The sequence below is a fragment of the Seriola lalandi genome, unplaced genomic scaffold (genome assembly GCF_002814215.2).
Source record: "Seriola lalandi dorsalis isolate HSWRI2012SDOR001 ecotype SW California unplaced genomic scaffold, Sedor1 jcf7180002054907, whole genome shotgun sequence".
In the NCBI taxonomy this organism is placed as follows: Eukaryota; Metazoa; Chordata; class Actinopteri; order Carangiformes; family Carangidae; genus Seriola; species Seriola lalandi.
Window position 1 is genome coordinate 1,403,881 of NW_019525459.1, and position 22,801 is coordinate 1,426,681.

Here is a 22,801-nt window from a genome sequence, read left to right on the forward strand (position 1 = left end):
CTTTGACATTCTGTAAGAGCAAAATGTAAAATGACTGTGGTCACTCAAAATAAAATAAAAACCAAAAGCGGAAGCTGTGCTGTTCGAGGAACAAAAGTCAAACTGAGATGCAGCAGGGTTAATAAAGTTGTTGAACCACTGTCATATTTCCTCATATTTAATGCAAGTGGAGAGTGGGAGCTATTGCCCTGAGAGCAACTTTGCTGCACTGACACAATTGTGCATCTCTTAGAACAGTGCTGATGAGATGCTGGTGGTGGTGCAATGGCGTCAGGATGGGAGTGATGGGGATTAAGGGAGCTGGTGTCAGGTCTCGACTGAGAGACAGAGGCTCTGGGACTCAGGCGGTGATCTGTGAGGTGATCTTTGAACAGATTGTGTGTACATGTGTGAGCCTCAGCAGACGGTCTTCTTAACTTGTACTCTGAGGCCCTTCAGTATCCGTCTGGAAAGCATCAGCTCCCGGTCTTCACTTGAACAGTCACTAATCCTCAGCCGTCATCTTTTCTAGACAATGTTTCACTTATGCATGCGTGACATTGTAGTTACAACCTAAAGTCCCATCACCTATCGTTGCTCACTTTAACATAGTAAAAAGAAAAATACTAATTATTTAAAGGACCCAGAAATGCAATATACATTCCCAGCAGCTTTTCTAACAATGTTACAATGTCCAATGTTCCTACAATCTGAAGCTCTAATTTAGTTTAGCGATGGCTGCAGCTGTTTTTACACCACTGTAACATTGACTCAACCCCTGCTATTTAGACTAACATCTGGTGATGAATGCTTATTTCACACTTAACAAAACAACTGGCAGACTCTGGCCCATATTTCCATGATGAGGCTAATGAGGGCAGGCAGTCCTGATTGTATGCCAGCACAATTCCTCTACATCAATGATGAGAATAGACCATTCCTGGCATTCCTGGACTGACCCAACGATGAGCAACAGCATTGGCTAAACTGTAGCTTCCCAACAGAAAACTGTTGTGAGATGACAAATGGGCATTAGCATGTTTTTCCTGAATAACCCCCCCCCCCCATAAGACACTGTATCACGATACTAAATGCATGTTAATAAAAGGTGTATATTGGATTTGTAAGTCTGTGTACAAGCACTTATTAAACTCATCTTTATTAAACTCATCTTTGATGCATGTGTCATCTTTGATGAGTTTAAAAAGTTAATAGAACGTGATTCAACAAAAAACTTATAAGTAGAGTCTGAACAAGTTATTTTACATGTATTCAAAATACTACAAACAGAATAACAGCTGCCGAGTTACCAGCGACTGTTCAGAGGTGTCTGAATTACTGAGTTACTTCGGCCTGAGAGGAAGTCTGGCACATGTAAAAGTGGTAAGTGCAGTGGCTGGTGAAGGATAAGAGAACAGACACATCTGAGTACAAGACATCTGAAGAGTCTAGTTAAGAGAGAATGTGGTAATGTTAACTCAGTTAGGGGATGCCAAATGAATATTACCCAAAGCTATTTCAACATCAACCATTATGAATGAAGGACTAACAATTATTAGGTCTTCCTGTGCCTTGACAGATGATTGACAACTAAAAAAGGATAAGAACAAGGTTCCAATAATCCTCGTAACCACTTTATGAATCAGAAAGAGTTTCAAGCTTTCTACTCGTACTGTACACTCAGTCTGCAGTTTATTAGGAACACCTCGCTAAACCTACTGCAGTCTAACACAGCAGTCTACATTCATGAAGGTTATGTTATTTCGTTTTTTTGAAATTGTTTACAGTGCTAATTTAAAACTATATCTTCATTTTGGAGGATGTGGCTTGTGCAGCTGTTGAACCATTATATAGGTGTTCCTCTTATTTAGCCTACACTCATTGATAAAAATAACAGAAACACCTGTCCATATGACGCAATATTATTCAGCGGCATCACAAACTGCAGTGATCATAAAGAATCAGCATCTCTCTAAAATGGAGGATTCATTGTAGGACCTTTCAATTACACTGTAGTAGTTTTAGCTAGGTGTTCTTTATACATTGCTAACATGAATATACAGAAAAATTATAATGGCTAAGTCAAAGCTAATACTGAAAAAATTCATAAGGTAAGCTATCTATTAAAAGTGCAATGTTTGAAAACGTGTTGGTAAAACTTTAACAAAAATATACACATGTATATAATGAAATGAAATTTCTTACCAATGAGGCCATAGGAAAGGAACTTGTTGACGGAGGTAAGGGCGAGGCCTGTGATTGGTCCAGTGGTGTCCTCAGAGCGGACAACTTCTAGGAAGGGCCTCAGGAAAAGGTTAGGTTCAATATCTGGCAGCTCTGAAGACACACACAAAACAGTCATTTAAACACACAAAATGCAATGGTAGAAATCTGTTATCACTTTAAATTGATGGACTTATCTTTAACTAAAATATTTAACATCAGGCTGTCACCATCAGCACATCTAATAGACTGTGCATGATATGATGCCATTTGACACATTTCAGAATTTACTGTTTGAGATCTGATCACAAAAACAATAGTCAAGGAAACAGTAAAAACATTGCAATCCCCTTTTTTAAAAAACAAATATCTGTACTGCTCCCCTGTCTCTACATCACATGGCAAAGCCACACCATGAGGGCAGGAGGGAAATACACTCACTCATTTTCTTACTTCAATATAATAACTACAGTATTTAAGCAGCATTTTCAATTCAGAGATGAGTGGAGAAATACCAGTGTCATGACTGTGTACAAAGCTGGAGTCAGGACATGGCTAGCCCAGCTTAGCATAAAGAGCAGAAGCAGGGGAACCAACTAGGCCTGACTCTGTTCAAAGCTAAAATGCACCTGCCAACACCACCTTTATAACACCTACATGATCAAATGAGATAATGTAAAATGAAGAATTTGTGTTTTAAGGGGGGATTACATGCTAGAGCTGATCAACTCTCCCCATGAGAGTGGTCATTGCACTGCCAAAATCAAGCTTGCTTTTTTGTCTATTTCTGTTTCAAGTGAAATGTCCATTGTTCCAAGAATTACTACAGATATCGAGTGGTAAATATGCCCCTATTACCACTGTGAGCTGCCAGAACTGCCACTGACTCTGGTGATCCCCTTACCTTTCCTCAGGCACCAACCTCAAGTTGACATTTTTGGTTCAGAATGAAATATTATTTCGATTCATGAAATGCAACAAACCTGCAACACTAATCACAGTTCCATCAGTCAACAAACTAGATTTTATGTTAAGTGTTGGGAGAGAAAATGTTACCATGCTAACACACTAGACTAAGATGGTGACCATGGTAAACATTAGACATGCTAAACACAGAGCGGCTAGTGTGGATGAAGACTCTAATGAGTCTAATGGGTTCCTGGTTTGAACAGACTTTTACTGTTCACAGTAAAAAGGACTTATGTCATCAACAACTCATATGTCTCCACAGCAGAAATGGTAGTATGAAGAGAAAATGTAAAAGGCGACAGTGTTTGTGCTGCAAAGGAGTCGTGAAATTCTGACCTTTTTTAACTCAAATTAAATAATAATTTAGTCTTTTTCTTAATGAACACTTAAAATAATGAGTCATTATGTAATTGACTACAGTAAAATATCAGCCATCAGAAGCAAAGCATAATCATGGACGTGTCAATAAGCCCTACCAATTAAATCGTAAAGTTTATTAAAGCCAGCTGCAGTGATCAGTTTGCTCTGCCTGTCTCTCAGAATCCCACCCCGACTTCAACAGTCTCTGTTTCTCCAGAGAATTTACAGAAAAAGGGTCAAGATGGGGAAACATAAATACAAAACAGGTAAAACAACAATGAGGAAAATGAGTAGAGTCACGCATGCCACTGGGAAATGTTGTGCCAGAGGAGTGCTGGCCCACAGCAATACCATGAGGATTATGGGTTTCTTTAGAGCAGCTCCACTCATGACTAGAATAAACAACTTGGACATCAAAAGCACTGAGGAGAGTGTCCAACCAATTTCTGAGGTGTACATGTGGTGTCTGTGAATTAGTGTGTGATATCCAATATCCCTTCGGCTTATTTAGAAATCAAATATGAAATAATTTGGCAATTTACACAGTGCCTTTATGAGCCGCCAGGTCACTTTTAGGCCTCGCTTTCAAAAGCAAATCTCTTGCTTGCTGCTTTACTGAATATTAAATAAAAATAAGAATCCGTGTTAACTTCATAGAGTGAAACAGCTCTGCTGGTTCATCTGTCCATCAGCTGCCAGAAAACTTTTTAAATAGGGTTTTAGTGTCCCATTACTTTACAGTGTGAAAAAACATGTAGTAAGGGTGGACTGACGGTGCTCAAATGAATCTGTCAATAGATCCTGATGAAGACTTCATCAGAAGCTATCACCCTGTAAGTGCTATAGCTGCATTCCCAAAGACCACAGATTGGAAAACTCAATTGTGTTGTATTGATCCGGCTGGCCATCAGTGAACGCAAGGCTGACGGGAGCAGTCTTTGGGTGGCCACAACCAATCTTCTTAAATAAAGTCTAAATACAGGCTCTGTACTTCGACTCAATCTTCAAGGCTTGTGGAGTAGAGTGAAATAAATAACGACGGCAGCAGCCACGGTGAGGTAATCATTCTATAACCAGGTTGACCTCTAGCTGACATTGGCCAAAATAAAAAGAAAAAAAAAGAAAAAGAAAAAGGCAGGATTATAGTGGCTCACTCAGCTGTGCATGTTGCCATCTAAGGGCTGGGTTTGCTGGGTAAAGGTCCTGATTTCAGAGTGTGCACAAGTTCAACTCAAATCAAAAACAAAAAAAAAGCTGTGTGTGAAATGAGCCCATTACGATTCACCATGAACCTAATCCTATCTACCTTTACCATGCTAGAGCCTCATCTTTCTGGTCTGAGCTGTAGTGAGAGTATCCAGCCATGTGTGGATTACCTCTCCAAATGACCCCACCAAAGAGAGAGAGGGAAGGCAGGGGTGAACCTTTGCCCCAGGAGAGCACCTCAAGACGAGGTCGGCTAACTGCAAAAGAGAAGCCGTCTTTAACACATGCACATCTATTGGCAATGGAGCAGAAAAGGCTTAGAACACAGGGAACAACACAGACACACTTTATTGTCCAGACAACATGAGGGAAAATGCACATCAGTGCAGAGCATCATGAAATGTCTACGCTCAAACAGGATCACAGTGTAGAGGAGCACAAAGAGAGTAATTATCAACTTCTTTTAATGGCAAATACATCAAAGCAGAGGAGGATTACATTCTTATAGTACCGGCATTACAACTGAGCAACTGCCTTGCCTTACATACAAGGCAGTCTTACACACTGGATATTGTCCAAATACAACAAGAATGTTGCAAAGCTCAAACATGTATAAAAGTGTAAATCAAAACTGAGGCCCTGCAGTGGTAGCACTTCACTTCATCATGCTGGTGATATTTAGGCTTGAGAAAAAATGATTTATGTGCAGTTGTGAGTGTAAGACGTTCTGAAACTAACAAATCTATTTTTTCATTTTTTTCCCCAAATGTTTAAAAAGATTCAGGTGGCAGCTTGGCATCGTTTCAAATGACGAAAGGAAGAGAGGAAGATGATTCAGAAAATTAATGATAATTATGTGGGTAACTTTAAGGCAGTTGTCTGGTTTGTGTGCTCTCTGTGACCCAGTGTCTGCATTAGACCAGACCAAGATCACATGGTAAGTAAAGGAAAAATCACTCACAACTTAACATACGTAAATGCCAGTTCATGGTGTCTGCTTGCCCCCAGGTGGATGAGGACTGCGGACATTACGCACACTGACATCTGGTGACATCCTGACAGTGGAAGAACTGAACGACATCAAAAAATTAAAAAAAGACATGTTGATGGTGATACCATGAGTCAGTGATAACTGCAACCTTGAATGGTCTGTGTGTTTTCAGTGTTGACTTCCACTGAAACAATCTCTGTCAACCTTCAGTTATATCATAAATTCATCTTGTAAAAATGTTAATAGAAACTGTTGTTTCAATGTGTAAAGATAGATAGATAGATAGATAGATACCTTATTTATCCCCTAGGGGAAATTCATGTGTCCATTAGCTCATTGTTGATAATGATAATAACAGTTGATTATAAATAAACAATAATAATAATTAAATGAGTCCACTTCCTTTGGCTGACGTGTTGTATAGCCTCATGGCAGTGGGAACAAAGGATCTCCTGAACCTCTCTGTTCTGCAGCGCAGTGAGATGTTTGCTGCAGCTGTAGCTGCTTCTCTGTCCTGCCAGAATGTTGTGGAGAGGATGATTGGTATTATCCAAGATGGCCTCTATCTTACATTGCACGCGTCTCTCCACAACAGTCCTGAGTGAGTCCAGACTCCTGCAGCACAGACCCAGCCTTTTTCACCAGTTTGTCCATTCTCCTTGTGTTCATTTTGGACATGCTGCCCCAGCAGGCCGCAGCATAAAAAAGTACACTGGTCACCACTCACTGATCAAACGTTAAGCATTTCACTGCAGGCATCAAAGGAAAAAGAGCCGGCTCTGCCCCTTCCGGTAGATGGCATCCGTGTTCAGCAACCAGTCCAGTTTACTGTCAAGGTGCACACCTAGGTATTTATACGGGTGCACCATCTCAATGTCCTTCCCTCGAATGTTGACTGGCTGAAGGGTGGGCCTAGACCTCCAAAAGTCTCCTTGGTCTTGGAGGTGTTCAGAAGGAGCCAGTTCTTGTCGCTCCATTCACTGAAGGCCATCGTCAGATCACTGCACTCCTCTTCCTGCCCATTCCTGATACGCGCCACAATAGCTGTGTCATCCCAGTATTTCTGGATGTGGCAGGACTCAGAGTTGTATTTAAAGTCTGCCATATACAGGGTGAACAGGAACGGAGCCAGAACAGTACCCTGTGGAGCCCCAGTGCTGCTCATCACTGTCCCTGAGACACAGTTACCCAGCCTAACATACTGTGGTCATCTTGTCAGGTAATCCACAATCCAGGACGTGAAGCAGGGATCAACCCCCATCCATTCCAGCTTGTCTTTAAGAATGGGGGGTTGGATGGTGTTAAATGCAATTGAAAATCAAAGAACATAATCCTCATGTAACTACCTGGCTCACCCAAGTAAGAATGGGGCCGGTGGAGCATGTAAAGGACGGCTTCATCCACTCCAATATCTTCTTTGTAGGCGAACTGTAGGGGTCTAGTGCATGTTCAACCTGTAGCCTCAGAAGGATGAGAAGCAGCTGCTGCAGGCTGCAGGGTCTTCATGATGTGTGATGTGAGGGCCACTGGTCTGTAGTCATTTATCTCAGCCGGTTGTCCTACTTAGGGTACCGGAACAAGACATGATGTTTTCCACAGGACCGGGACCCTCCCTGTTTGTATGCTTAAGTTAAAGATCCTCTGGAGAGGCTCAGCCAGCTGGGCTGCACAGTCCTTTTAAAGCCTCGGAAACACACCATCCGGGCCTGTTGCCTTTGCAGGACGTGGCCTCTTGAGCTCCGCCCTCACTTCCTCCACTGTAAAGGACAGGAGACTTGATCCCAGTGTGGAGGGAGTTGCAGCTGCAGTGTCAGGTTGTGAAGGAGATGCCGTAGGAGAATGTGCAGCTGAAGCAGTGGGAGAGAGAACAGGTGAGGCTGTGTCAAACAGGGTGTAAAACAGGTTTAACTCATTGGCCTTGTCCACATCACCTGATCTTGCCTGGCTGTTATTGTCCTTATAGCCAGTGATGGTCTTCATCCCCTTCCACACCTCTCCGTGTGTTGTTGTGCTGCAGCTTCCTCTCTACTTTCTTTTTGTAGTCCTCCTTTGCCTGCTTTAATCTCCTCTTCAGCTCTTGTTGCAAACACCTGAGCTTCTCCCTGTCTCCATCCCTGAAAGCCCTCTTTTCTGGTTGAGGAGGGTCTTGATGTTACTGGGGATCCAGGGTTTGTTGTTTGGAAAGCAGTCTACAGTCCTTACTGGTATTACAGTGTCCATACAGAAGTTAATGTAGTCCGTGGTACATTCAACCATTCTATCAAGGTCAGGGTCCTTGCTTTTATCATTTTCCTGTGACTCCAACAGGACATTCCATTCTGTGCACTCAAAACAGTCTTTTAGAGACTCACTTGCCTCCGAGGTCCAGTTCCTGAATGAGTGGGTGGTTGTAGCCTGCCTCAGTACACAGGGCTTGTAGAAAAGGCTGAAGAATTATGATCTGATCTGCCAAGTGGTGGTAGAGCTGAAGTAGTGTAGGCCTCCTTGACATTTGCATACAACAGATCCAGTGTCTTATTTTCCCTTGTAGGACAGTCAACATACTGAGTGAAGCCAGTCAGGTGAGAGGTGAGAGTGACATGGTTTAAATTCCCCGATATTGCAATGAATGAATCAGGGTGCTGGGTTTGTACTCTCACAACAGTCTCATGAATGACGTTACACGCGACTGCAGGCTCTGCTCGTGGTTGAATGTAAACAACAATGGCGACGATGTGTGAAAACTCCCTCAGTACATAGTACGGTTTAAGACCAACTACCAACAGTTCAATATCCCGACAGCAGATTTTCTCCTTCACTGTGATGTGACCGGGGTTGCACCATCTATTGTTCACAAGTAGAACTAGTCCTCCACCTTTATTCTTCCCACTTGCTCTAGCGTCTCTGTCCGCTCGTACTGCAGTGAAGCCGGGTAAATCCACACATCGGTCGGGAGTGTTGTCATTTAACCAGGTCTCCGTGAAACACGAGACTACACTCACGATATGCTCACTGGTTCTCCACAAGTGCCTCCAGTTCATCACACTTGTTAGCCAGGGAGTTGACATTTCCCATGAGGATAGATGGTAGAAAAGGTTTATATCTCCATCTCCTAGCCTTTAGCTTAGCCCCGGCTCTGGATCCACGGTATGGCTTCTTCAGCTCGGCCGGTACTGGATGTTGAACTCCATATCTCGAAAACTTTAAAGCCAGGAGTTCTTCCTTTGTGTACATAAATTTCTCAATCGTCAGACGAAGCGACGACATAGAATAAAAAAACATCAATCGACAAAAAATATACTAATATATACAAATATAGTGCTAAAAAACTATGAGCTATGCGGACTTGCTGCCAGCGCATCATTTGAAAATGAAATTTAATTAGCATTTATACACTATCTTCTGCTGCTGTTGCAGCCCATTAATCAGATATTTTTTCTTTATGATTATTATACAAGAAGTGATAGTGACTAATATGATTACTTTAAAAATACTGAAAGTTAACTGTGACCCACAGATTAATATTTAAATGACAGTTAACTGGAGGTCAAGATTCAAGAATACAGTTTGATTTCTAGTCATATCAACTCTCTGTTCATTTCTATTCTGATGTACAATAAGACTAAACAAGCTGAGGGAGATTCTCTGTGTGTGATGCTATACAAACAAAAAGCCAATTTTCCAAACTAGGCAGCCGTTGGAGTGTATGCGTCAGTGTGTGTTTGTGTGATGGAGGGCTGCCACAGAAATTATGATCAAGGTATAGTGGTGCTGAGGGCAAGAGGCGACTATTCACAAAGAAATACAAACACTGCAGCCACTGAGTGTGGAAGCTCATTTGTTGTTGATTCATAAAAATTACAAAAGGATGAAGTCAAGCTGCCCATCTAATGTGTCACATGTGTGATACAGGCCTCTGCCTTTGCTGGAAATCTGTCAAATTATCATCAGACTACCAGAGTACCAGTCTTATGCCTGTTGAAAGATACCATGACTGACAATCTCTGAATCTGATAAGTTCATTTCTATACTGATTTGACAGATGTTTTAAAAGAGGTGGTATCAGTGCTTTTCCAGCCAGACTCTGGTGTGATTTGTTTGTGCCGTGAAAGCAGAGCAGACCAACCACAGGATACTGTGTGATAGCACATATGTGATTTGATTTTAGCATCAATTGTATTGTTTAAGTGTGTTGTTAAATATTACAGTACAAAACACCTTATATAATCTTCTGAATCTACCCGTTCATCGTTATTCTTGACATATCATCCCGCTGCAGTTTCAGCTCATAATACTCATAATCAGTTATTGTTAGAGAAAATAAATCAGTGTTTCCTAAACATCAGGTTAAGTAAAGTGCTGCATGGTATACACACACACACACACACACACACACATAAATATAATTACATCATAAGATAATGTTTTAGAGATTCTGTGGACTTCTTACTTCTCACTGGTGCTGCTGCTAATAAAAAAGAGATTTAAAGAAAGCATGAATGATTTGTGGAAAATTACTGTATTTTGTGATTTTGATGTAGCTCTATTTATGTTAGCCGCTAAAGGTCACCACAGCCTTTGAAATGTATCTGGATAAGTAGTGAAGCAGGGGCCTCTGGGTAATGTGAGCAGTTTGTTGTATGTTTTCTGATAAGCTAAGTCACATCAGCTAATATACTATGTGCTAGTCTGTTCATATATGAGTTCAGTTCTAGTATACAGTATATCTGTGTGCATGACGCCTACACATAAATCTCCACCCAGACACCTGACAGTAATACTGACACAAGCTTTCAGTGAAAATGGACAAAACAAAATGACACTGTCTATAATGGTGCAAGAGGCAGGGAGAGGGGGAGCAGCATATGAGAAAAGGTTGAGTCTCCCGCCCCCCTTTGAGTGATGCAGTGGCCCAAAACCAAACACTGATGGTTATTGATTTGGACTTCTTCAGCTGCTAAAATTAAGAGTCAGGGTCCTTGGTTGCAATGCCAAGGCTCCTCGTGCTGAGGAGAGAGGCAACGCTTTAACAAGACCAGCAAGGCTAAATGAAATCCAGGGAGAATTCTACTGTTCATCTGCTGAACAAAGTCCTGCACGACAGTATTCATATCCATCTGTTGGGAGAAGTCTGATGAATGTCAGCCTCCTTAGCTGTCGACCCCCACCCTCGTTTCATTCATTCTTCTTTTCTGCCCTTGGTCCCTGTATTCTCCTGAATGAAATTGACACTTGTAGAAGGGGGCAATTAGGATTGAACAATGCTATGGAGCTCCATATGGTCATTTCATTGGGCCACAGTGGTATTTTATAGATGCTTGGAACAATGCCTCTGCGCAAACTAAACAGGCAATTTGAAAGCCCCAGAGAAATTAAAACTTTACCAAATGCTTGGGAGGACGGCTGTAATGGTTACTGGAAGAGAACATTTCCTAAAGGGCCACATGGAATATAGTTTGCATTTGTATTTACACGAACACTCCTACTGGATTGTTCAAGGTGGAAGACAGATCAACAAGCAGAAGACCAATGGCCTCCAAGCACTGAATACTCATGAAGCCAAAACAATCAGTGAGTCAATCAAAAGATGTTGTTATATTTGTTCTTGTGAAAAGTATCAAATGTAACAGCTTGTACTAATTTTAGCTCAGTGAAAATAAAATGCAAATTAAATTGTAAACACCATCCAGGTTATAATAAATAAAGCCCACAAAGTAAAGATTTTAGATGGACAAGCTAGTGAGACTAATGGCCAAAGTACAAATATTACATTATTATATTGATTAATAACCCTACAGTTAGCCTGTAAAAGCTCAAACTGTGGCACACTGGTGGTTAGCACTGTCACATCGCATCAGGTTCTGGGTTCGAACGTTGCATGTTCTCCCTGTGCCTGCGTGGGTTCTCACCGGTTCCTCAGGCCCACAGGTGTGAATGAGAGTGTGAATGCTTGTTTGTCTCCATATGTCAGCCCTGTGATACACTGGCGACCTGTCCAGGGTGTACCCTGCCTTCGCCCAATGTCAGCTGGTATCGGCTCCACCAATTTGGTGGAGAACTGGTTCATGTGGAACTACACCAAACTCACCGAAGCTGCAGAGCAGAACAAGGACTGATGTCTCCAACTGCAGTTAGCAGCTATTGAACTTTTAAAATGAAATATCTTAATATAGCATCTTTTAATAAGGTGATCTGTACGATTCATCTGAAAAGTAGATCACATGACAAAGTAAGATCATTCACAATATAAGATAATCAGCCCTAGGTCAGTTTACTAGTTGTGGGATAACTCCTCAACCTGTGAAAACAGCTGTATAATGAATTGTGTGGCTCTGGAAAAGCTTTGGTCAAGTATGAGAAAATAACCCTGTTGATGTCATCAAGGTTGGTACTGAATGCTTGCATTACAAACTGGTGTGGAGGCTGAAAGACATTTTCTAGGATGGATGGGCCTAATGAAGATATGCTATTGGTTGGAGGATCCAGACCCATACTAGGAACTCACAACACCTGCTGTGTATTTTGATGATTCTGGTTTTAATCTGTTTTTTTGTGCATACCAACTTTATGCAAGAGCAACAGTAAATAATTTTCATTTTTATCATTTTAGAGGATAGATCATTTTTGCATGAAATTTGAAATGTAAAAAAAAATAGTTATAGTCTAAAGTAATGGACATTAAATGATAGTTGACGACAGTAATTGTCTTGAGTCATGACAGTCTTTATATGTGCTAAATGTAAGACATGAGTGTGTCATAGGGAACCTTGCCATCACACATCATTTACATCACCCGCTGATCTGTGCTCTTTGCTTGTGTGTTATTGGTGAGATATCACCAATAGAGGTGAAGTCATGGTAGTCAGCTGAACAGTGGACAGATGCCATAATACCAGGCAGCCAATGCTAACTAACCAGCTACTGGTGCTGCTGGTAGTTGCCTTTTGTGGTTTTCCATCAAATAAAAGTTGTGAAGAGTATGTGGCACCTGGTACTTTTTAATGGCACCAACTCCACCAAGCTCCAAACGAGCTGAGGCGATATCAAAAGGTGACATGAAAACACCGCAGACAACTGATTGGTCAGAGAGAATTGTGGCATCTGTGTGATCATTGTGAGAGACAAGCCATTTTTAAACTGCCAAGCGACTGTAAACTTCTCACTGTTACATTTCTGTTAGTTATTGTTCTATACCGATTCCAATTCATAAGGGCCCAATTCATTTCAAATACCAGTTAGAGATTATAGTTTAGTTACATCAATTTTTCTTGGATATGAATGAGATTCTCAGAGAATTACTGCTGTATATTGTTCCTCTAACCTAGTGCCTTTACACTTGCCGCTGACTTCAGTGGGACCACATTTGTCCCACACATTTGGAGCACACCACACCATGCGCACGGTTGAGTTGCGGCTCGTTTCAAAGGTTATGTAACCACTGTTCCACGTTTACATTTACTGACTTGTGTCGAGCAAATGAAGCTGCATTGGTAATATCCATTCATAAGAGAAGCTGCAGTGCAGGCAGAGGTCAAGCTAAGCTAACAGGCTAGGCTATGAAAACATAGCTAAGCTAGCTTTCATTTCCAGCAGCACAAGCTGTCCAAGTGTGAGACTGACTTTGTCATAGATATCAGATTATTCTAAAGAAATTCGATTTTAATCACAGAATGGATTTTTTTTAACCCAGTACTATGTGTCATCGCCGAAATAATAGTATAGTATATAAATGCTTCATTAAGGGGGAACTATCTGCAAAAAGAAGTGTCTGGTACGAAAAGAGAGTCGAGTCGAGTCGAGTCAGGTCGTGTCCAGTTCCTACCACGTGATGGAAAAACACTATTAGTGGGCTGATATTGGTTTCCAGCCTTTCCCTACTGAAACATATTATTAAACTGGATGTCTGTGCTCTACTCCACTGAGTTAGTACCATAAAGTTGCATTTTACAAGAAAATATATTGTCTAAAACTCTAAAAACCCTATTCCTATCAGCAAAGAAAACCTCTAAACAACATTTAGAAGTTGCACTTCCAAAAATCGCCAACAAAAAGGTGTTTTGAGCAAAATACTTTATCAGGTTCAAAGACACTCCTTTCAGCAGAACTGTGTTTCACCTCAAAACAGCAGAGCCAGTAAAACTAAAGCAGGTGCATTCAAACACCGTGACTTCATTACCAAACCTTGCCTGAGCTGGAGCATTGCAGCCACTGCGCTGCTTTGCACCTGTTATCCTGTACATAAAATGTATTTTCTATGCTGCATACTTTGCACAGAGGCTGGGCCCCAATGTCCACTTAATGTGTTTCACAGCCTGCTGTCCCCTCTGTGATGGATGGACATACTTTAGGCTCAGTGTATTTATAAATAATGGATGTTTATCATGCTCAATTTAAACCTGTGGGAGAGCACATGAACAGTTCTGTATGAATGTGGTGTATAGGATATATATACTTCAAAGTAGTAATTCATCAGGAAATCTTTGTAAAATAATATTCCTCAGATGAATTTATGTACTATTTGTCCTTCATTGGAGCTGATAATATTTTTTTATAACAATAATCATAAATTCATTTATATTTCAAGTGTTTTCCAAGTGAAAAGAGAATAAGAATTAAAATCAGGGACCATAAGAGCCTCCATAGAAGGAACATGAGAACATATCAAACAGCACTGAGCCCACAGAAACAATGGACATCTAAGTGCAGTTCTAATGTAAATAAATAAAATGCAGCTAAAAACAGATCAGGTAAGGTTTAAATAAAGGAAATAACATATATGACGCATATATAAAAAGATCATCTCATATAAAGTGATTATATACTGATCTTATATTAACTAAATGGCATACCATTTATGACGGATAAGAAGGCAAAACATATAAAAAAAGTTCAAATGAAAATAAAGAAATGACGCCAAATCAAGCTCTATTTAGATTTGTAATAATGATGAAATTAAATAAAATGAATAAAACTAATGAAAGCACCATAAAATAGAAATATAATGAACAAATATATAAATGGTGCAATGACAGTGAAGAAACATTGTTAGGTGTACGCCATCTTGTAAAGGTGACTTTTAAAGAGTCACGCAGAGGGGGCGGGAACTGAAAACACACACTCAGCCTTGGTTTTCAGTTTGTTCACGTGTTTTTGATCAGCTGATCAGCCTAAGGTCATCTCTAAGATCAGGGGTTCATGTTCTCTGGGGCCAGACCATGGATGGTTTTGTAGGTGATTAATAAGACTTTAAAATGTATTCTAAACTTCACAGGCAACCAGAGCCGTGATGCCAACACTGGGGTGAAACGACAGGAAGTCCTACACATGATCTGGCAGCTGATTCTGGATAAACTGCAGTTGTGACAGAGTGGGAGTTTAAGCAGGTGAGGAGAGAGTAAGTCTTCCGGGCGTGATGATTAAAAGCATGTTTGACTTTTTCTGTATCATGAAAAGCATGTTGTTAATGTGTTAATGTGCTAACGTACCCCGGTGCACCGGCTACAGTCCAACCAACAGGTACACAGAGTTTCTTCTATTGGCTTCTTTTTGCACATCTTACATGTGGCTTTGCTTCTGTCCAGCTCTTTTTAAATCCAAAATACAACCACACATCGGCCTTTAGACCCGCTGGTGGCTTCAGTGGAGCTGTGTCTGCCATGTTTTTGTCTCGCGCGTGACAATATCCCACTACGTCAGAAGGCAGGTCATGCCAGACTAACAAGGTTACAGCTACTACACACACCCAAAAAAGACTCATTAAAAGATCGATATCAGGATTTTATGAATCAACATCAGATTATTCAAATGAAGATCGATTTGAATTAGAAAATTGCCTCTGTTGTGGGTCCAGCTACATTAGGTGCCTCCATGACAACATTGTTTCATGATGACTCACAAGGTCAAAATAACAGCCCTACTGTCACAGCTGGTAATAAACCATAGTCCCTCATGTTTCCCTTTATATAATCTCAATAAACTCGACAGCAGTAATATAGCCATTATAGCCCAAACTTGATTTCATATCTATATGTCAATAAGACAGTTCTAGAGAGTGAATGAACAACGGCCCTATCATTTTCTCTTTTCTGTGTGGCGTTGATAGCTGCTATAAAACACATGCTTGCAGTTTATCTGTTACTAAATCAGTTAGCCATGATGACGCTAGCTAATGCCATGGCTTGTCAGTGAAAGACAGCTAATGAGCAGTTACAGTTTAGCTTTATCCCCATTCTGCCTGCATGGTAAATATATCTGCATCAGTCCAGTTACAGTCTGTGCATTTGAAAACATCTGCTTTTGCATTTGCTATTTTGTCTTCAAAGTTTAGAGCTAAGATTTTGCCTTTTCAGATTTAACACTAACTCCTTTAGCTTGACGCATTTGTCCACCAGAGAGCACTGTGTGTCAAATGTCCTGCTAAATTTGTATCTTAGTTACAAAAATCAAAAAATGTTAGGGTTTATGTAAAAAAAACATTTACTGTCGGCCGATATATTGTTTTCAGATTTTTTCAATTTCCAAATAATGATACCAGTGTATTATAATCCAGTGCTGGTCAAGCTATACTTAAGGCCAAGACACAGATGGTCATGCAGCAGGGATGGTGTGTTCAGTTTGCTTTTTGCCAAAAGGCTGTTTTTGCACAAACAAGGGAAATAATTTCCACAGCAAGGATACCAAGAAGGCAAGAATATATGAGATGTGGGAAGAGAGAAAAAAGACTGAGACAAGCTGTGTGTGTGCATGTGTGTGTGTAGTGGGGAGTTATCCTTATTTGTTTCACCTGCTGCACTCCTTCAGCTCTCTACTAATGGCATTCCCATGGGGTAGAAAGATTCCAGAAACCACAAGCTATACAGACCAACTCTGCTGCGCTCACACAAGACACAATACACCACTGCCACATAGGCTCACACTGCAACTGCACTCTGTCTATGAGCAAAACGATGGTGTTTTAAAAAAAATTGCAGTTGAATTGAAGGTCTCCTCACAAGAAAACTCCAATACCAAAAAGTAACTGGATTCTTTTAGATGTAGTCCAAGAGCCGCTTTTGACATCTATAATAACGTCAGCACAACATTTATTTGGGATGTTATGTCTTGATATTTTAACCAATATTCACCATCTTTAAAATATTTAATGTTCATGTTAGAATTTTGAGATTTTGCTGTGTGTTACACTTGATTGTTAAAGCTGTTTTTCAGCGAATGTGAGAGATGTGTGATTAGTGATATTCAGTTACACTTTGACTAAAGACTAGAGTGGGCAAGACGAGTGATCTCAGTGACTTTGAACATGCAATGATGTGTTGGTGGTACCAGTATCTGAGAAACAGCCATTGTCCTGGAACTACAGGGTCTGGAGTTTACAAACAAACTGTTAGCAACAGCAGCTTGTTATGAGTCAAATTACAGAGGAATGGCCAAACTAGAAGCCCGGAAGAATGGGTTGGTTGGTAGCATCTCAGGGTAGTAGTGTGAAAAAATGAATATCAAACTGCAAACTGCCAATTCAGTTTAGACCACTGTAAGAAAGTTTAGGTAATGTTCATCAATGGTCATCAATTCTGAATGTAAGCTGACAAAAACTCTAAATGAAACTTGGATGTTGTCTAGCTCTCTCTGTAGACCACTGTCATACTCACCAAAGTAGACTAGCTGTTCCAGAGTGGTAAGTGATTCTCTAATGAAACTATCTAGCTAATTGCATCATGTAAAGTTAATGACTCAAAGTTTTTTTTGTTTTTTTTTTTTTAAACAGCATTTCATCACCTTTCTCTACTTTAATAGTTCTTCATTGTTCAACTTGGTCATCTCATTTTCATAAATTAACACTAGAAACTTAGGTTTCTTCCTTTCAGCCAACAAAATGTGATTACAGATCTAAAGTGACTCTTGAGTAGTTATCAAAAGGTTCATCTACTTTCAAATGTTAAAAGCTAAACCTAATGTAATTCTATAAGGGATTCAAAAGGAATTAGATTCAATTCCAGAAAAATCAAGATGTTTAGGATTGACTTTGGTAAAAACACCACACATTGATGGAGCCTGTGTCAAAAGCATACTGTAATCCCTCACCAGCTTCCCACTCACAAAAACAATGAATTGTAAGTAATGGGTGATAGAATGCAACCAGGGGCATTCACTGATTTATTTGACAGCATAAAATCAGTCTAAAAATATCCAAGTCTATATCTGGTTTCATATCATGTCATTAGAGCTCAACTCAAATGTCATGACATGACAATACACAACCACCAGCATCCTCATAGCATTGGGACGTTGATGCAAATCAGATCTAGAATTCCAAAACTGTGGCACTCCTCCAGAGTGAGAACCCTTCCTGAACTACTGCTGAACTATGTCTGAGGACCATTACCGTCACAGGCAGCTGTATCGTCACTGGTGGTGTTTTAACTGCTCGAGGCTGGTTAAGGATTTCTATACAGCAGTAAATCAACAGCTAAGCCCTGAGGTTAAAAAGGCCTCTGTACGGGATGAAGTAAGAGATGATCCAAGTCTATTAAAAGTCGTCAATGGTGTTTCATATTGAAGATTTAGGAGAGTGAAGATCTGACCATGAAAACATTGTTTAACTTCTTGAAAGCTCTCAAGTTTAGATGGATATGTAGTTGGATTTGATATCTGATTTATTTTACACAGATCTATGTTATTAACACATACCAGAGTTGAATATGAGGTGTTTGTGAAAGGAATAAAGCAGGAGTCAGTGGATTAATTGGTAATTAAAAGTCAAGTTAATGTTATGGTGTACCTGAAATCACCTATATTTCAATGCGAGTTAACTTTATATAAGACAGCTTTCTTTGTAAACTATGAGCATGATAAGGTTGTTGGTTATAGTGTGGGATTATTAATCCATCAGACTGAAGATAACTGCCGGAGAATTTGTCCATAAGTGGAAGTCTAGCACAACTGTGGGTCAAAGGCCACTGATCATCACTGATTGACTGTTTTTCATTGATGTTCAGTTCCAGATTTATTTATTTGATTATTTGGGTATGTATTACTTTCACTTACAGATGGAGACAACTTAAAGGAAAACCTAACATAAAGTGTCATGTGCTGTTGCACCACGTGCTGTCTATGAAACTCTACTGGGGGGATGAGTACCGTTCTCATTGGGTGGTGGAGAGTGCTGTCGAACATGTCAGTCCAATTGGCAGTATCGGCAGGTTAATAGGCTATCAGCTTTCTCCTGCTCCACACTATGGTTTTTCTACTGGCCTTTAAAAGCCCTCTATCAGTCGACCTCTGAGTGTAATCACTCACATCATTCACAGCACAGCTCATCAGGCTCATCTGTATTAATAGACAGATACCACTGTATTCAGACATGATGCTCACTTTATACCCTCCCAGCACTGACAGCAAATCCTGTGTGTGTGTTTAATAAATCTGAGCAGTTAGGTGGGATGGCTTAGTCTCAAATCACCTAATTATGAGCCACTGCATTAAGAGGGATTAATACTAATCTTGGCTGTTTCAGTTTACCCTCGGCTGAAGGGGTGGGTGGTCTGAGGGTACAACAGAGCAGTGTGTGTTCCCCTGGCCAGCAGCTAGTCAGTTTCTTCCTAAACAGCACAAGTACATTACAGAGTTGGTTTTGCATGCTCACTCACTGCCAAAGAAAAAGCCGCGCTGATGATCCATCTCCAGGACTACATGCTGAGTAGCTCGTCCGGAGCACACATAAAAAGTCACCAGCCTCCCCTACATATACCACCTCAACAGCAGGGTAAACACCCAAACAAAGTCTGACATGGGGTTTACAGAGATGGGCATAGGGTCCTGAGCCACAACTTAGTCTTGAGGTTTGCTTAATTCTACTAACTGCACTTTAAAATAAAATAAAAAAAAGCTTCATGCAGTTTGTCACTTTACAGTAAGCTCACGAATCAAGGTGAATATATACACTGATCCAAAAAATTAAGGGAACACTTAATCATCACAAAATAACACCAAGTCATTTAAACTTCAGGTACATAAATCTGTACATTTAGGAAGCACAAGTGATTGTGAATCAATTTCACCTGCTTTGGTGCAACCCCCAAAAAGGAAATGGTTTTGCATGTGGTGGCCACAAACAGTTGCTCTCTCCTGATCCTTCCTGAGTGATTCTTCTCTAGATTTGTGTTTTGCTAGTGTCCTTGTCACTACTGAGGCAGTACCTGCAGCCCAATCAGGTTGCACAGGTATTCCAGCTCCTCCAGGATGGCACATCCATACGTGCGGTGTCAAGAAGGTTTGCTGTGTCTCCCAGCACAGTCTCAAGAGCATGGAGGAGATACGAGGAGACCAGCCATTACACGAGGAGAGCTGGACAGGGCCGTAGAAGGGCATCAACCCAACAGCAGGACTATCTGCTCCTTTGTGTGAGGAGGAACAGGAGGAGCACTGCTAGAGCCCTACAACATGACCTCCAACAGGCTACTGGTGTGCATGTTTCTGACCAAACTGTCAGAAACAGACTCCATGGGTGGCATGAGGGCCCCACATCCTCTAGTGGGACCTGTGCTCACAGCCCAGCACCCTGCAGCTTGATTAGCATTCACCAGAGAACACCAGAACTGGCAGGTCGGCCATTGCCGCTTCATTCTCTTCACAGATGAGAGCAGGTTCACACTGAGCACATGTGAAAGGTGTGAAAGAGTCTGGAGACACTGTTGTGAACATTATGCTGCCTGTAACATCATCCAACACGACCAGTTTGGCAGTGGATCAGTCATGGGGGAGGCATATCCTTGGAAGGTCGCACAGACCTCCATGTCATAGCCAACGGTACCCTGACTGCTGTTACGTACTGGGAAGAATCCTCAGAGCGATTGTCAGACCTTACGCTGGTGCAGTGGGCCCTGAGTTCCTTCTGGTGCAGGACAATGCCCAGCCTCATGTGGCCAGAGTGTGTAGGCAGTTCCTGGATGACAAAAGCATTGATGCCATTGACTGCCCCTCAAGGTCACCTGACCTAAATCCAATTGAGCACCTATGTGATGTTATGGTGAAAGTACCGCCACAGACTGTCCAGGAGCTCACTGATGCCCTGATCCATGTCTGGAAGGAGATCCCTGCAGGACACCATCCGCCGACTCATCAGGAGCATGCCCAGACGTTGTCGGGAGTGCAAACAGGCACATGGGGCCATACACACTACTGAGTCATATTATGAGTTGCCATGATGAAATTCATGTAAGTTGGATCAGCCTGTGACTGCAAATACTGAGTCATATTATGAGTTGCCATGATGAAATTCATGTAAGTTGGATCAGCCTGTGACTGCAATTTTTACTTTGATTTACTCTGTGTTTGTGAATCCAGCCCTCAATGGGTTGATGGTTTTGGTTTCCATTGACCATATGTTACGTCATTTTGCTCTCAACAAGTTATACAATGTACATCCGTAAAGATTTTCAACTTGAATAATTCGTCTATCAAAATCCAATGTATGATTTAAGTGTTCCCTTAATTTTTTTGAACAGTGTAAAACAACCATATTTTTTAAACAAATATATTTTGTGGAACGATGCACCTTACCACTGCCTTACAGTGAACTGTTAAACAAAGGCGTTTAGCTGTTACAGCATTTGACACGGACTGAGGCACTAAGATATGAAGACCCAGGATCATTTAAATCTTCTCACCTGTGCTTACTATACACTTCAAATGATAGTGGTAACTAAGTGCAAAACACCGGTAAAACAAATAAAATGTAACCCATTAATGAAGTGCACTGTACTCCTTCATGTGGACGGTAGATTTTCATCTTATCATTCTGGGTTATCAAATATTCAGATTCAGACTTCTGGGACTTTGATCAGGTACATGGTACAGAGTGGGTGGAAGATGAAAAAATCTAGTCTGTTTGGAGCTCTATGTATTGAAGAAGTATCATTGAGAACAAATGACACATATACAACATGATGATCATGAATGAATAATGCTTTGATGGCGTGTGAGTATTGCATACATACAGTACACAGCACCAGTTGGCAATCGGCTCAGTAGGGATCCATATGGGAACAGGTAATATACTGTAGCTGTACCCGGTTCAGAGTGTAATTAAGGTGACTTAAAATGAACCATGTGGAAGGATGTGTCGTCCAACCCCATCTAAATGCAAAGTATGTATATCTGTTCCAAATGTCTGCCATCATAAATAGAGGTGAAATGTGATGAAGTGAAGATACAAGGATAACAGTCTCTCTTTGAAAGCAGGACATGGTGAGGATGTCTCCTATAAGTTTTTTTTGGCACACTGAGACAACAGGTGTAGCACATCTTATTTCTCACATACTGTTAAATGAAAACACTGAACTATTGCAGTACTCTGTCTGAGTTACTGATATGACATGGCCGTCTCTCACAACTCTGCACACCTAGCTGATAGCTGCACGAAGTGGGCATGGTTGGAATTTCTTTCAGAAAGTTACAAACATTATAAGATGCATCTCCCTGTTGTAACTGATGTGATGAGCACTTCACTGAAGCATACTTTACATGCTACACCGGGCCCATTCTAATTTGGATGAGCCAGGTAGTTACATCAGGATTATGTTCTTTGATTTCTCAAGTGCATTTAACACCATCCAACCCCCCATCCTTAAAGACAAGCTGGAAGGGATGGGGGTGGAACCCTGCTTCACGTCCTGGATTGTGGATTACTTTACAAGACGACCACAGTATATCAGCCTGGGTAACTGTGTCTCAGGGACAGTGATGAGAAGCACTGGGGCTCCACAGGGGACTGTTCTGGCTCCGTTCCTGTTCACCTTGTATACAGCCGAAATTAAATACAACTCTGAGTCCTGCCACATCCAGAAATACTGGGATGACACAGCTATTGTGGCGCGTATCGGGAACAGGCAGGAAGAGGAGTACAGGGATCTGACGATGGCCTTCCCTAAATGGAGCAACAATAACTGCCTCCTTCTAAACACCTCCAAGACCAAGGAGATGGTCATCGCCTTTCGGAGGTCTAGACCCACCCTTCAGCCAGTCAACATTCGAGGGAAGGACATTGAGATGGTGCACACTTATAAATACCTAGGTGTGCACCTGGACAGTAAACTGGAC

The 22,801-nt window shown here is 41.1% G+C and overlaps 1 protein-coding gene across 1 annotated transcript in view; it reads right to left on the reverse strand.

The window, feature by feature from the left end:
• Positions 1 to 22,801, reverse strand: part of gbf1 (golgi brefeldin A resistant guanine nucleotide exchange factor 1) — a 106,881-nt gene that overhangs the window by 57,809 nt on the left and 26,271 nt on the right. Inside the window, 1 exon segment of the mRNA XM_087169682.1 lies at positions 2,185 to 2,316. Coding sequence (XP_087025808.1) covers positions 2,185 to 2,316 — 132 coding nt within the window.